Raw genomic sequence first — 13,969 nt, forward strand, 5'->3', positions numbered from 1 at the left:
CGACTTAGCCACCCAGGTGCCTCATCTCGCCATCTCTTTAAAACTCACTTGAAATTAAAAACAAACAAACAAACAAACAAAAAAACACCTCACTAATATTATTATGAAAATATCACCACATTGGAATTTGATTTAGGAGATTAGATAGAGATCCCTTTGTAAAGTGACAAAAAAAAACCTGATTAAATATAAAATGTTTATCTTTGAATTTATTCCTGCACTATCTTTGTTAAAATCAATCTTAATACTATATCAAGAAATTTCCTTTGTGTTTTATGGCCAAAGTATTAAATAATGATTTGTTATACTTTCTGAATTTTATATCTGGTAAATCAAAATGTATATCTTGTTAGTTAGGTTACCTATTTTTATATATTACTGTATGAAGCTACCTTTGTTTTTCTCATAAGAATTACAGCTGAAAGAAGGAAATTCCCATAAACTATTCTATCTGCTGTTATTTGTTAGCATACTTCACTTCTTAATTTCAAGTATAAATCTGTCAATCTTGCACACACACACAGTAGTTATTTATATTAAATCAACTCAAAATTGAGATATAATGTGTTATAAATACTTAGAATAAAATGTGAAGTAAAAAGAATTTAACATATACAGAAATAGAAGGAATGAGTAAGTATGAGTTACTACTCATGGTCTCTGTGGTGACAGATCAGCAAGTTCAACAGAGATAAAAATTAGGATGGGTCATTTAAATTTTTACCTTCTTTCTACTTCAGGAAGGCAAAGGCATAAGGAAAAGGATTTGTCAGAGGTCTCTAAAGGGTCCTTGACAAAAATAAAGAGATGGTTAGAGGCTTTCCACTGCAGTTGGGGTGAAAATTAGCATCAGGTCTCTATTTAGGAGGGAAGAATGGGCAAGGCATAGAAGTTAAACAAAGTGATTCCTATTCATATATCAAAAACATTGCCGACTCTAAACATGGTTGTATCTTGAAAGCTCAAAGTATGGACTGCTACAATTTTTTAAAAGTAGAGAAACTAGTTGTCTGGAGCCACCGTGGAGCAAACCATCCAGTTAATCAACTTTTCTGGATGTTTCAACGAGGTCGCTCATTCATAAAGAGCAGCAACAACTTTCTTCTCTAAGCTTTGACTAGTATCTTGAACATCTGCAGGAAAGCAGTTGACTTAGCAGTTTGCGGTGTCAAGAAAAAACCACAGACTTTTATTGTCATGATGCATTGGAGATTAAATATATTCATGAATATGAAAGTACTCTGCAAACTATAAAGCACCATTGAGATAAAACATAGTTGGGTGTTTTTAGTGTTGAGTTATAATCGTTTAAAATTTATTAGTTTGAAATTCGATTTTCACATTTTCATATTTAAGATGTGTATTGTGTGTGTGTGTGTGTGTGTGTGTGTGTGTGTGTGTATTTTCAGATAATCACAAAGACTGTTCTGGTGTGTCCTTGCACCTCACCCGCCTGCCGTAAGTACTTCCAGTTACCCCAGCTCAGTGACAGCTTTAAGATCTTTGAGAACTTAAAAGTGGGAAATCCACTGGATTCATTGTCTATTGCTGTATAACAAATTACTCTAAATTTAGTGGCTAAAACAACAAATATTCTGGGCACAAGCTTAGCGGGGGCCGGTGGCTAGTGGTCTCATACAAAGGCTGTGATCAAAGGCTCAGCCAGGGTTTCAGTCATTGGGAGCGAGGGGTGGGGAGGGGTCCCCTGAGGTGGAGCCATGTCCGGGATTACTCACATGGCTGTTGACAGGATTCAATTCCTTGCTGGCTGTGGGCTGGAGGACTCCCTCATTTCTTGCCTCGTGGGCTCTAAACAAGACAGCTCACAATATGGCACCTGGTTACCATCACACCCAGCAACAGAAAGCAAGAAAGGGCGTGTAAGATAGAAACCACAGCCTTTTTGCAGCCTAATATCGGAAGTTACTGAATAATATAGAAGTCTGATAGGTGAAGAAAAGAGTTGCCACAAATCTTTATACTCTGACTCCTATGGAAAAAAAAGTGAAATTGCATTTGCCTTATTCTGCTTGTTAGAAATAACAAATGCCTAAGTCTAGTTACTATGCTCAATCCATGCTTAAGGGAAGAGGATTCGACAAGGGCATGAGTGTCAGAGCTAAGATATTGAGAGCTAGCTATTGGGAGCTTTATTATAAGCCAGGATTACTCCAGAGAAATCAAACCAGTAGAAAGCACACGCACATGCATGCGTGCATGCACACACACACACACACACACACACACACACACACACACACATATGTATAGAGAAAGCCAGATTTACTTCAAGGAATTGGCTTACATGATTGTGGGGGCTGGCAAGTCTGTGATCTGCAAGGCAGGCTGGAAATTCTGGCAGGAGTCAGCATGCAGACTCGAGGCAGATTCCAGTGCAATCTGGAAGCAGAATTCCTTCCTCTTCCTGGGACCTCAGTCTTTTCTCTTAAGAGACCTACCCACAGGGTGAATGGTAATCTGATTTACTCAAAGTCGATAATTAACATGTTAGTTACATCTAAAAAATACCTTCACAGCTACATCTAGACCAACGTTTGACCAAGCAACTGGGCTATCACTTGCTTCACCAAGTTAACACATAGGATTAACCATCACAGGAGCCATTTAGAGACTGCTTTCCAAGTGCACCATGCCATAAAAAATGTGTTTTTAATTCCTTGCCCAGGAAATTAAGTTATTTTAAGAAAAACATCTATTCTACCTCTTTTTCCATATTGTTTTGTTTTAGTTTTCACGTGAATCTTATAGACTGGTGTACTGAAGTATATCTTGTTTTTCTAAGGCCATAGTTTTGATGTTTCAAATAGTTAAGATAAATATTATTGTTTCCCGCAGACAGCCATTAATTGCTGGCATGTACCTTATGATGTCTGTTGACACTGTTATTCCACCAGGAGAGAAAGGTAATTATTTTTTTCAGATTTACGATGATCTCATTACTTAATATATAGAAATGCATTTACAGAATATTTTTAATAAAATTTTGAAATGACCAATATCTCTGAAAACTAAACCAATTCTTATTATTATCCTTAGATTTAAAATAGATTTTTGTATTATTCTAAGCCAGTAGTTTATTATCATCCATTCTTTTATTGAGATGCTAAGAATTAAGGTCCATGGGTAGGTAGTAAGTTATGTAAATGAAAGAATAAATCCTGAGTATTTTACAAATCAGTCTTCCATTCTTTAATGGAATGGAATTGGAAACAAACCTCATAGCATACTGTGACATAAACTGCTACAGAGAATATGAGGTTCAAAATCAAGAAGTTAGCAAATCTTGATTTGACTCAATCTTCGAATTCAGATATGCTGAGCTTAATTCTCTGTTTGTAAAATGGGGATAAAATAGCTGATTCTCCGAAACTTACTAAAAGCTTTTGGAATAAGTGTAATATTCTTTATCAATGTATCTGATCTTCTGATGAAAATGCCCTATTAAATATTATTCATTTGTTTTTACTGGGAATCTTTTAAAGCTAATGACAAGTATGGTATCATTGTTACTGCTTACTTATTATCAAAGACATATTTATTGAATAACTACAGTGTTTTAAACTGAAGGGAAAGAGATGTATATGAAGTGGTTCCTTCTCAACAGGAGCTGTCAATCTAATTACCTTAGGTGTTTGCAATTTTTCAAAAATCCTTATTTTCTAAGAAATAAAAACAATTTTTAAGCTTTTTCAACTGCATAAATTTCATGGTAAAAGTAACAGATTAAGCCTATGTTTTTCCTGACGGTATGTCTTGATTTGGTCCTAGACATTTTGTTGTGAAGGAAATTAAATGTGAGGGCAAGAGGTTATTGCAAGAGGGTAAGAGGTCATCTTAGAAAATTGGCTGGCACATAATAAGCATGTAATATCCACTGAGTACATGAATGCATGTCCACTTTATAGGAAAATCCCTATGCCTAGCATCTTGTACATACTGCTACCTATACATACTTTTAGACAAGAATAATGTTGTTTTCCAGCTGGATAGTGACCTGTTTTCTGTGTTTTCATTTCTAACAGTGGTGAATTCGGATATTTCATGCCATTACAAAAAGTATCCAATGCATGTCTTTGCCTATAGAGTTCACACTCACCATTTAGGTAAGAACTTTAAACTATAGGTTAAATTATAAATATTTACCATTGTGCTTGCTAATGCTATAAATGTACAATGTAAATTATATTTGCCCTTAAGTCTGTTTCTATGAAAGATGTTGTTGCATAATACCTTGAAATTCTATATGTTTTTTCATATCTTTTCATTAAAATACCTAGCATTTGGGGTTCTGACAATATTCAGATTTTATTTTGAAAAAGGAAAGCAAATAATGCCTTTTATTTTTCTAATACTTTATGATATTATATGATTCTAATTTATGTTCATTACAGGTAAGGTTGTGAGTGGGTATAGAGTAAGAAATGGACAGTGGACACTGATTGGACGCCAGAGCCCCCAGCTGCCACAGGTGTGTAGAAACTAGTTTAATTTTGAGAGAAAAAATGTTAATCAGCAGATAATAATTTTAGAAACCCTCATAGAATCCTTGTGAATGTCTCTAGAATCCTAGCATCTCTAAATCTACCATTATTCTGTATCTAAGCTGTGTGTAACTGCCTTTTTTACAACTTCCAACTTGATGGTTTCTCTTAACATTTCTAAACAGACCTGCACGTGTGTGTCTTCATCCTTTCTACCCAGGGCGTGCCAAGCCTCACATTATTAAAGCATGCAGTTCTGGGGTTTATTGGTAATATTAATGAATTGTGTTTATCTTCTTGGCAGGCTTTCTATCCTGTGGAACACCCAGTAGATGTTAGTTTTGGTGACATATTGGCAGCAAGATGTGTATTCACTGGCGAAGGAAGGACAGAAGCCACGCACATTGGGTATGGTTTTGCAAATTTCGCTATTTAAAAGTATTTTATTGGGGCAAGGCATGATTATAAGTGACATTTATCTTTGTGACTGAATCACAGACTTTCTCCTATCATGAGCAATTATAATAAAGTATATATAGCCTTTTCTCATTTTAGAACTGAGTGATGAGGATAAACTCCAGAACATGTGCTTATTTTTTTACGCTTGCCTTCCTCCTTTTTATTCAAAGCCTTCCATATCACACCTCCATATATTATACTTGTTGCAAGAGTGTATATTACTTCCTCAGGCTCATTTAATAAAGAAAAACATAATGGAAAATGAAATTTCTTTCTCAAGTGTCCTTTTGCCCTATGTTCAAATTTAGGTAAATATATAGCTTCCACATTTGGTGGTGTCCATTAATTACTCAGAACTGTGATTTTTTTCTGCCTGTTAAAACTTCTATGTATTCATTGTTTTCCAGTTGTTTAGTCAACCAAATGAGAATAATAATATGTAGCACTTTTCTAAAAGAGAACATTGGACTTTAAACAGTTTTTAAATATTGAGCCTCTTTGAAAGAAGTATTTTTTTTTTTATTTTTTAATTTTTTTTTTCAACGTTTATTTATTTTTAGGACAGAGAGAGACAGAGCATGAACGGGGGAGGGGCAGAGAGAGAGGGAGACACAGAATCGGAAACAGGCTCCAGGCTCTGAGCCATCAGCCCAGAGCCTGACGCGGGGCTCGAACTCACGGACCGCGAGATCGTGACCTGGCTGAAGTCGGACGCTTAACCGACTGCGCCACCCAGGTGCCCCTGAAAGAAGTATATTTTTTATAACACTAAGTAAAATTTTCAAAGCACTATAAACTCTTTCAAAAAAAGTTTGCCTAAATTAAAAATGAAAGATAAAGACCCTTATCATAGTTTTTGTTGTTTTGTTTTCTTTTGTTTTGTTTTTGCCAGAAAAGAACCAAGGAGCCTTCTTTCCATGTTACACTAGGTTATAAAATATTTACTGATGCCACCTGGAAGCTGGAATTTTAAACTACTTGTCTTTGATCAAAGAGAAGTTATAGAAAGTAGGCACCTGAAAATATGCACTAGATGTACTAACGATGATTCTTACAATGACAACACCAGCTATTGGTTGTCAGGGGAAAGGGAAAAGATGCTGAAGCAAGTAAAAGGAAAAAAAGGCGTTTGAGACAGTGGAATAGGGTTTTTTATTACTCTCTAAGATGATTTTTATATTAATAAACATCAATTTTAAGGCTAAAGATAGAACAAACAAAAAAATTATCGTTACATTAAACAAGAAGTTTCTAAGAGTTTTGCTTTAGAATAAATTTTTTAAGTTTGGGAGTCTTGAGGAAAACAGCAAAATTACTGAGTCACATGAATGGTAAGTAAGAAAAGGCTTGACAAAGTAGACAAAATTAGATTTGAAGGAAAGAATTAGACATTTACTTCTCACGTGAAGTAATAGGAGTCACAGGGTATTGATCAGCTATTTTCCACTCTATGTTAGCGTAGACCTCCACAGCTTTACTTAAGTACCATTGGTGATTTTATTAACCTTTGAAATAGGTAAACAAAGTAAGAAAAAAATCCCTTTCAACACGTTCTGTGTATTAGTGTACAAGTGTGGAATAGGTAGAAATTTTTGCTGAGAGCCCCCTTAGCAATTTGGAAGGACTTATAACTTTGACCAAATTATATCCTTTGAGTGTCCTCTGTGAGGCAGTATCCAACATAAAAATTAGTAACTTGTTAATAGTGCCAAAATGAGAGGCCAAAGTAATCTCAGGAAGGCTGTTTCATTTTTCGGAGTTCAGAACTAATTCCAAATAATTCTAGTCTTTTTAAAAATATGCATTTTGCTTGGGGCACCTGGGTTGCTCAGTCAGTTGAGTGTCCAATTCTTGATTTCAGCTCAGGTCATGATCTCACGGTCATAGGATTGAGCATCGCATCAGGCTCCATGCTGGGCGTTGAGCCTGCTTGAGATCTCTCTCTCTTGCACGTGCACACACACTTTCTCTCTGTCTAAATATATATGTAAATAAATAATAAAATAATACCCTAAAATGACTGTAAATCCCATGTGGGCTAAAGGGAATGCCATTTTGAAATATAAATGATAATAGAAGGAAATTACAGGAAATTAAGTTATGGGATGAGCCCATATTCGGAATATTTAATTTATATTAAGAAAGCAACTTTTCCCAGTGAAATGATAAACTAATAAGACAGGCTTGAATAAAATTTGAATATGAATAATAATTCTCATAACAACACATGGTATTCCTATAGCACTAATATGCATTTTAGTTTTAGAAAGGTTATAGCATCAATGCATTCATTTTGTAAAATAATGGATACTACTTCCATAGGGTAGTATAGAATTACAGTTGAGAATGTAAACAGTAAAAAAAGAAAACCAGTATTTTATGAGTCTGTTAAATGATACTCTGTAAAGTTCCTCTCCCTTTTCTCCCTTCCTGCCTAACTCCCAACCCACATACATGAACATGCACTCCCTCTGGGCACAGGTGTGAGCCATGAGCAGGAAGCCTACTCAGATGCAAGCCCACTTACCTGCAGGTCATACGGGGCTAGGAGATGTCCCTCCATGTCCTGGAAGAACCACCTGCATCAAATGTTTAACTTTCTTCTTCTGCAGCCACCTGGAAATTAGGTTTTACGGGGAAATTCTATCAGTGACCTACCAGGATTTTCAGCTGAGTATTCTTCCACCCAATCTGAGCATAAGTTTGTAGTAAGCTAAAAATCTTAGGACTGGAGAAAATTTTGCCTGAGTGGAACAATGATAGTTAACTAATAAAAAGCACTTTTTAAAAATAGGGACTGATATTTTCATAGCAGGGACTCAACAGAATATACAACCATTAAAAAATGGTGGATTTGGGGGGGGTGGTGCCTGGGTGACTCAGTCAGTTAAGCGTCCGACTTGATTTCAGCTCAGGTCATGACCTCACGGTTCCTAGGATCAAGCCCCGTGTCAGGCTTTTTGCTTATGGCATGGAGCCTGCTTGGGATTCTCTCTCTCCCTCTCTCTGCCCCTCTGTGCTTTCTCTTTCTCTCTCTTAAAATAAATAAACATTTTCAAAAAAACAAGGGGATTTGGGGGCATCTGGGTGGCTTAGTCGGCTGAGCATCTGACTCTTGGTTTTGGCTCAGGTCATGATCTCGCATTTTGTGGGTTCACACCCCACATCGGGCTCTGCGCTGCCAGTGCACAGCCTGCTTGGGATTCTCTCTCTCTGCCCCTCCCTGGCTTGCTTGCTCTGTGTCTCTCAAAATGAATAAATAAGCGTAAAAAAATAGATGGATTTAAAATAAGACGTATTAATTTACTTAATGGTAATATTTTTTTAACCTAGATATATTAAATTTCTTTTTAAATAGCAAATATGAATATGTCTTAGACAAAGTTGCACCGACGTATATACTGGCAACATAGTACTACCTAATTTATGTAAAAGCAGTATTTTGTGGCTGACTGCAGTACATATTTTATATTCAATATGAGACTTCTCTATATTCATTTCTAATATTTAGTCAAGTTTAAACAAAACAAAAAATAATTTTATTAAGTCAGTTAATTAAGCTAATTAAGTCAGTTAATTTCCCAGAAAGTTTATATGCTAAATTTTGAAATTAACTCTTGAGAATTGGTAGATAATATTTACCTATTTGGTCATTTTTCTTGGTCGTATTTTTCATTTGGAACCAGTTATTTCATGTACATATGAGAATGTCTGATGGATATTCATAGATATCAAATACAGTACTTTAATCAACATTTTAAAGTGTATTATATGCAAAGATAAAGGTATATGATCAATAACTCCTTAATGTATAAGTTTAAAAGCACCATGAAACCCCTTATGAAACAATTCAAAGTTTTGAAAGTTTTTTTTTAACGTTTATTTATTAAAAAAATTTTTTTTTTAACGTTTTATTTATTTTTGAGACAGAGACAGAGCATGAACGGGGGAGGGGCAGAGAGAGAGGGAGACACAGAATTGGAAGCAGGCTCCAGGCTCTGAGCCATCAGCCCAGAGCCTGACGCGGGGCTCGAACTCACGGACCGCGAGATCGTGACCTGAGCTGAAGTCGGACACTTAACCGACTGAGCCACCCAGGCGCCCCCATTTATTTATTTTTGAGACAGAGAGAGACAGAGCATGAACGGGGGAGGGTCAGAGAGAGAGGGAGACACAGAATCTGAAACAGGCTACAGGCTCTGAGCTGTCAGCACAGAGCCTGACACGGGGCTCAAACTCACAGACTGTGAGATCGTGACCTGAGCCGAAGTCGGACGCTTAACCGACTGAGCCACCCAGGCGCCCCATGAAAATTAAGTTCTTTAAAGTGTTCATATTTCTTTCCAAAATTAGTATTTCCCATCATTCTTTTTTTTTTTAATGGGATTAGGGCTGAGGGCATGATCAATGGAAGGAGTATCAGAGTCACAGTGTACAACAAGATTTGGGTTTCTTTAAAATGGGACATTTGAGAATATTTTGTACTTAAACCTCTATTACATATGTTTATATGAAATAATATATTTTACTAAAACCTTCATAGAACATAGATGATAAATAGGTAGATAGATAAATAGATAGCTATAAATATTCTTCTGGAATGCCTTAGACCAAGTTCATAAAATTAACCTGACTCAGCAGTATGATATATTAGGCGTAACTGGTTATGCCATAACAAGTTGTAAACATTTATTAAAATAGAGTATTCATTCTTCTTTCCTTCAACAACTATTTATTGAGGGCTTAACTATTTTCAGGTTCATCATACTTTGTCAGATTGAGAGCTAGCTGATATAAAAAGTAGTAATCACATAAGCACTTTATTTTGCTTGATGAAAGACCTGCACCACTGTAATTTTGGAATACAGCTGGTACTAGGAGGCATTGTTCAGGGAATCACATTGGCATTAGGAAATGCATAAAGGGCTATTCAACAGAGCCAGGACCTACGTGTGAACACAGCCTCCCAACATACTTTCTCATGTTAATAGTCATTAGGTTGACAGAGTTGAATTGCCCGTGTTGTTCTTTATGGAAAATAAGGGTAGATGTGTCAGAATTCTCCCTTAGGAATACAGAAAGCAGTTTGATTTTTTTTTTAAGTTTATTTATTTATTTTTGGGGGGGGAGCATGCACACTCATTTGCATGTGAGCAGGGGAGGGGCAGAGAGAGGGAGAGAGAGAATCCCAAGCAGGCTCCATGCTGTAGCACAGAGCCGACACGGGGCTCTATTTTACAAACCTGGAGATCATGACCTGAGCCAGAATCAAGAGTTGATGTTTAACCAAAAACAGTTTGATTTAACGTCATATTTTTTTGTTACTGTTGAGTGGAAGAAAGAAGGATGTGGAATAAAATAGGCAAATTAGTTTGCTGATATTAAGGGTGTCTTGAGTCCTAACCCATTTAAGAAGTGATAGTTTCCCTGTCAGATAGGAACTCAGAGTTACCTCAACTACAAGTTCAGTTATGGATGGAAAGGAATAAAGTATGACTCTTTTCTTTCTCTTCAGCTCTTTAATGAAATTTTCTGTATGGCAGCAAAGATTCTTAAGTTATTTGACCAGCTCAATTTTGTATCATAAAATCAGTATCTTAAAAAAACTATATTGGTGAGCGGATTATGCTATCTCACAGGCATGTGTTTAGAGATGAACATGGGCATGATGTTCCCGTACAGGTAAAATATGGGAGGATCTGTCCATGGATTGGTTGCAAGTTTCATTTATTACTATATAAATTTATTAATATTTTACTTTCACTAATTGGAGAAGCATACATGATTATTTTGCTTTCCCTCTCTGCATGATGATTCAAGGTCTCCTAAACTAGAGCCACATCTTGAATTTCTTCTCCCTCATCTCTGTCCCTTGATCTATATATTTTACTTCCCTTTAAACAGGGGAAGGGTAGATAATATGGTGAGAGGTTCTGGTTTTATTACTTTGACACCAGCCATTTCTTTTATAGCACATAGTTTTCTGACCAACTCCAGCAATGTTAAAATGGAATTCTTAGGAATGGTGTTTTGACACATGAAGATCTGTGTAGTGGACAGGTGTTTGTTTGGGATCGCACCTCCCCATTTGCTTATATTTCACGGGAGAAGCAATTACACTGACAGGTATCAGATTCAGAGAATGAGAAGCCAAATGACTTCTAAAGCATGAAAAGTGCTTCCCATGGCAGGGATTCATTCCTCTGGTCTCTCAGGGGCTCTATATTTTCAGACCTTACAGAAACTACATCCCTGTTTTGAAAAAAAAATTTTTTTCCTTCCCTTGCTGATGTCATTCTGTTGCTATGGAGAGGAAGAGAGTGCCACATGACATTGCTGGAAAAATCACCACTGACGTATTTTTGTAGAGCAAATAGTCCACTTCATAGCTTGTTTTTTATTAGCAGAGGCTTGCTAAAAATTGTCAGAACACCAAAAAGGAAACATTCATCTGCGCAAACTACCTTGGAAATGAAAGTCTCATTATGGTGTACCAAAATAATTCCCTCCTAATAGTAATGCAGAGAATGAAATACATGATAACCCACATGAATTGAGAAAGAAGAAAACATGTTTTAAACTACTAGGCATAACTTATATTATTTGGAACTTTTATCTTGGAAATGTCTATCCCACTGTTTTATTTTATTTATTTAAGTTTATTTATTTATTTTGAGAGAGAGAGCGTGCACGAGCATGTGTAAGCAGGGAAGGGTCAGAGAGAAAAACAGAGAGAGAGAATCCCAAGCACGCCCCATACTGTCAGCAAAGAGCCCAACATGAGGCTTAACCTCACAAACTGTGAAATCATGACCTGAGCCAAAACCAAGAATCGGACACTTAACTGACTGAGCCACCCACACACCCATTATCGCACTGTTTTAAAATCTATTTTTAATATTGAGTCTTTCAGTTGTTCAGTGCTGCCCCATGGAGGTCTGAGTCTTTAGAAGAGCTTAGGATTGCTTGCTTTCATTTTGTATCACTCCTGAGGCTCCCTTTTCTTCCCTGGTATAGAAGCCAAGGTGCCAGTTCAGGTTTCAGGGATACATTTATGATGTCTTAGGGTCAGTACATGACTCTCCATTCATGTGACCATGAGGAAGAAGGCAGTTACCCAAAGCAAGATCCTAGACTCTCAGGGTTAAATGGAAGAAGGCATTTTTGAAGGCTTGTAAATAATATATGACATTCCTGTTAAAGTGTCCTGAATTTTACCGTTATTAAATGAATAATTAAGATTTTTCTGTCAGAAAAGTACTTTGCCCAATCTCTGAGTTTTAGCAAATGGAAGAAGGGCTAAAGAATAAAAGGACTTAAAAGAGGAAAGAATGGCTGCTTAAATGCCATTTCCATCTGCCGTACTTGGTACTGCATGGAGTGAGTGCGAATGGATACTCCATTATGAAGTGGAGATAGGCCTTTGATACTGTGCTTTAGATACTGAAAACTGTGATGGGCTTTAATGAAAGCTATAAAATAAGTGCACAATATTTCCACCTCTGAACCTATTGCTGGCAGATTTACTGGTTGTGTTTTTCTTGCATTAAGAATGTGTTTTATGTGAATGGCTGATTTGTTATGTCTTTTTTTTTTTGCTTGCAGTGGCACATCTAGTGATGAAATGTGCAACTTATACATTATGTATTACATGGAAGCTAGGCATGCAGTCTCTTTCATGACCTGCACGCAGAATGTAGCTCCAGATGTGTTCAGAACCATACCACCGGAGGCCAGTATTCCAATTCCTGTGCAGTCTGATATGGTTATGATGCATGGACATCACAAAGGTAAAACGGGTATTAATTTACAGTACAATATGATTTCGTATTTTATATTTTCTTGCATATCACACTTGACTGTATGATTAATATTTAAAATCACCCTCCTCCTGTCACAATCACCTGTACACACAATCCGATTCCCACTTTCCCTTCTTTTATAACCTGTCGTCCCTCCTGACATGTCCCCATCAAAACAGTTAAAGTGAAAAATCTCAACTGGTGATGAAACAGATTAATTTGGGGGCCAATTCCAGAAATGTACCTCTTTTTTCATTCAATTCATGTTTTCTAGTTTCCCCATTTGATTCCTTCCATAGCAAGTAATGACTTATGTAATTTATGAATTTCTACACCATGTTCTGAAGAGTGCTTCAGTTTGCCAATGAAAATGGTGATTGTCTCCAACCATACCCTAAATTATCTATTTTAATGGGCCTCCTCAAGCAAAGAAGAGTTTGTGATTTATGAGGCATTTCTAATCTTGGCTTTTTTGGTCTCATTCTCAGAATTGTTGTTGAACTTGCTCTTCCTCTGCAAAATGATCATACTGATTGTCATTTTGTTAGTTTAAAATTGCAAAACCCACACCCTGTTTTATTGGATGAAGTATGCTGAGACTTCATTGAGTTTTACAAGTTCAATCTTAAAGTGCCAGAGCACCTTCTTATGTCTTCCTATTAGAAATTTTATGAATGAAGTTTACATAGCAATTAGGTCACTTATTAAGATCTTAATATATTTATAGAATGTGCCTTAAAATGTTCTTAAAATATCCTTAAAATTTCAGTAAGTTCAATTTTTAAAATTACAAGCAGTTTTATTAATGCATTTTTAGTTTGGTATCAGGTATGTATTACTGAAAGGGTAGTTGATTTAATTATTAAGTCAGAAATCTTCTTCTTAATTGGTGGTTACACTGGAGATTTTTGCGAATTAAATTCTTAATGCTGTTGTTTTTATGAAACATAAGACCCTGAAAATATTTTTATGTTGATGGCATATTTCCAATAAGCTATTTAAAGTATATGATATATCCCACAAATTTATGCTCAGCTTTTTTGATCCTTTACAGAAACAGAGAACAAAGATAAGACTTCCTTACAACAGCAGCCAAAAGGAGAAGAAGAAGTGTTAGAACAGGGTATGTATGCATAGTTTTATAACTTGGCCGATAAAAGTGTTCATATTCCAATTGGGCAACCAAATCTTAAAGTTACTAAGATA

The 13,969-nt window shown here is 36.2% G+C and overlaps 1 protein-coding gene across 14 annotated transcripts in view; it reads left to right on the forward strand.

The window, feature by feature from the left end:
- PAM (peptidylglycine alpha-amidating monooxygenase) overlaps positions 1-13,969 on the forward strand; it is a 283,688-nt gene that overhangs the window by 205,483 nt on the left and 64,236 nt on the right. For all 14 annotated transcript variants that reach the window (XM_027037064.2, XM_027037072.2, XM_027037091.2 and 11 more), the window contains 7 exons: positions 1,410-1,458; positions 2,857-2,924; positions 4,044-4,124; positions 4,413-4,489; positions 4,807-4,910; positions 12,567-12,751; positions 13,818-13,886. In XM_027037064.2, the coding sequence (XP_026892865.1) occupies positions 1,410-1,458; positions 2,857-2,924; positions 4,044-4,124; positions 4,413-4,489; positions 4,807-4,910; positions 12,567-12,751; positions 13,818-13,886 (633 nt within the window). The remainder of the gene's footprint in view (positions 1-1,409; positions 1,459-2,856; positions 2,925-4,043; positions 4,125-4,412; positions 4,490-4,806; positions 4,911-12,566; positions 12,752-13,817; positions 13,887-13,969) is intronic.

The sequence above is a fragment of the Acinonyx jubatus genome, chromosome A1, assembly GCF_027475565.1.
Source record: "Acinonyx jubatus isolate Ajub_Pintada_27869175 chromosome A1, VMU_Ajub_asm_v1.0, whole genome shotgun sequence".
Taxonomy (NCBI): Eukaryota; Metazoa; Chordata; class Mammalia; order Carnivora; family Felidae; genus Acinonyx; species Acinonyx jubatus.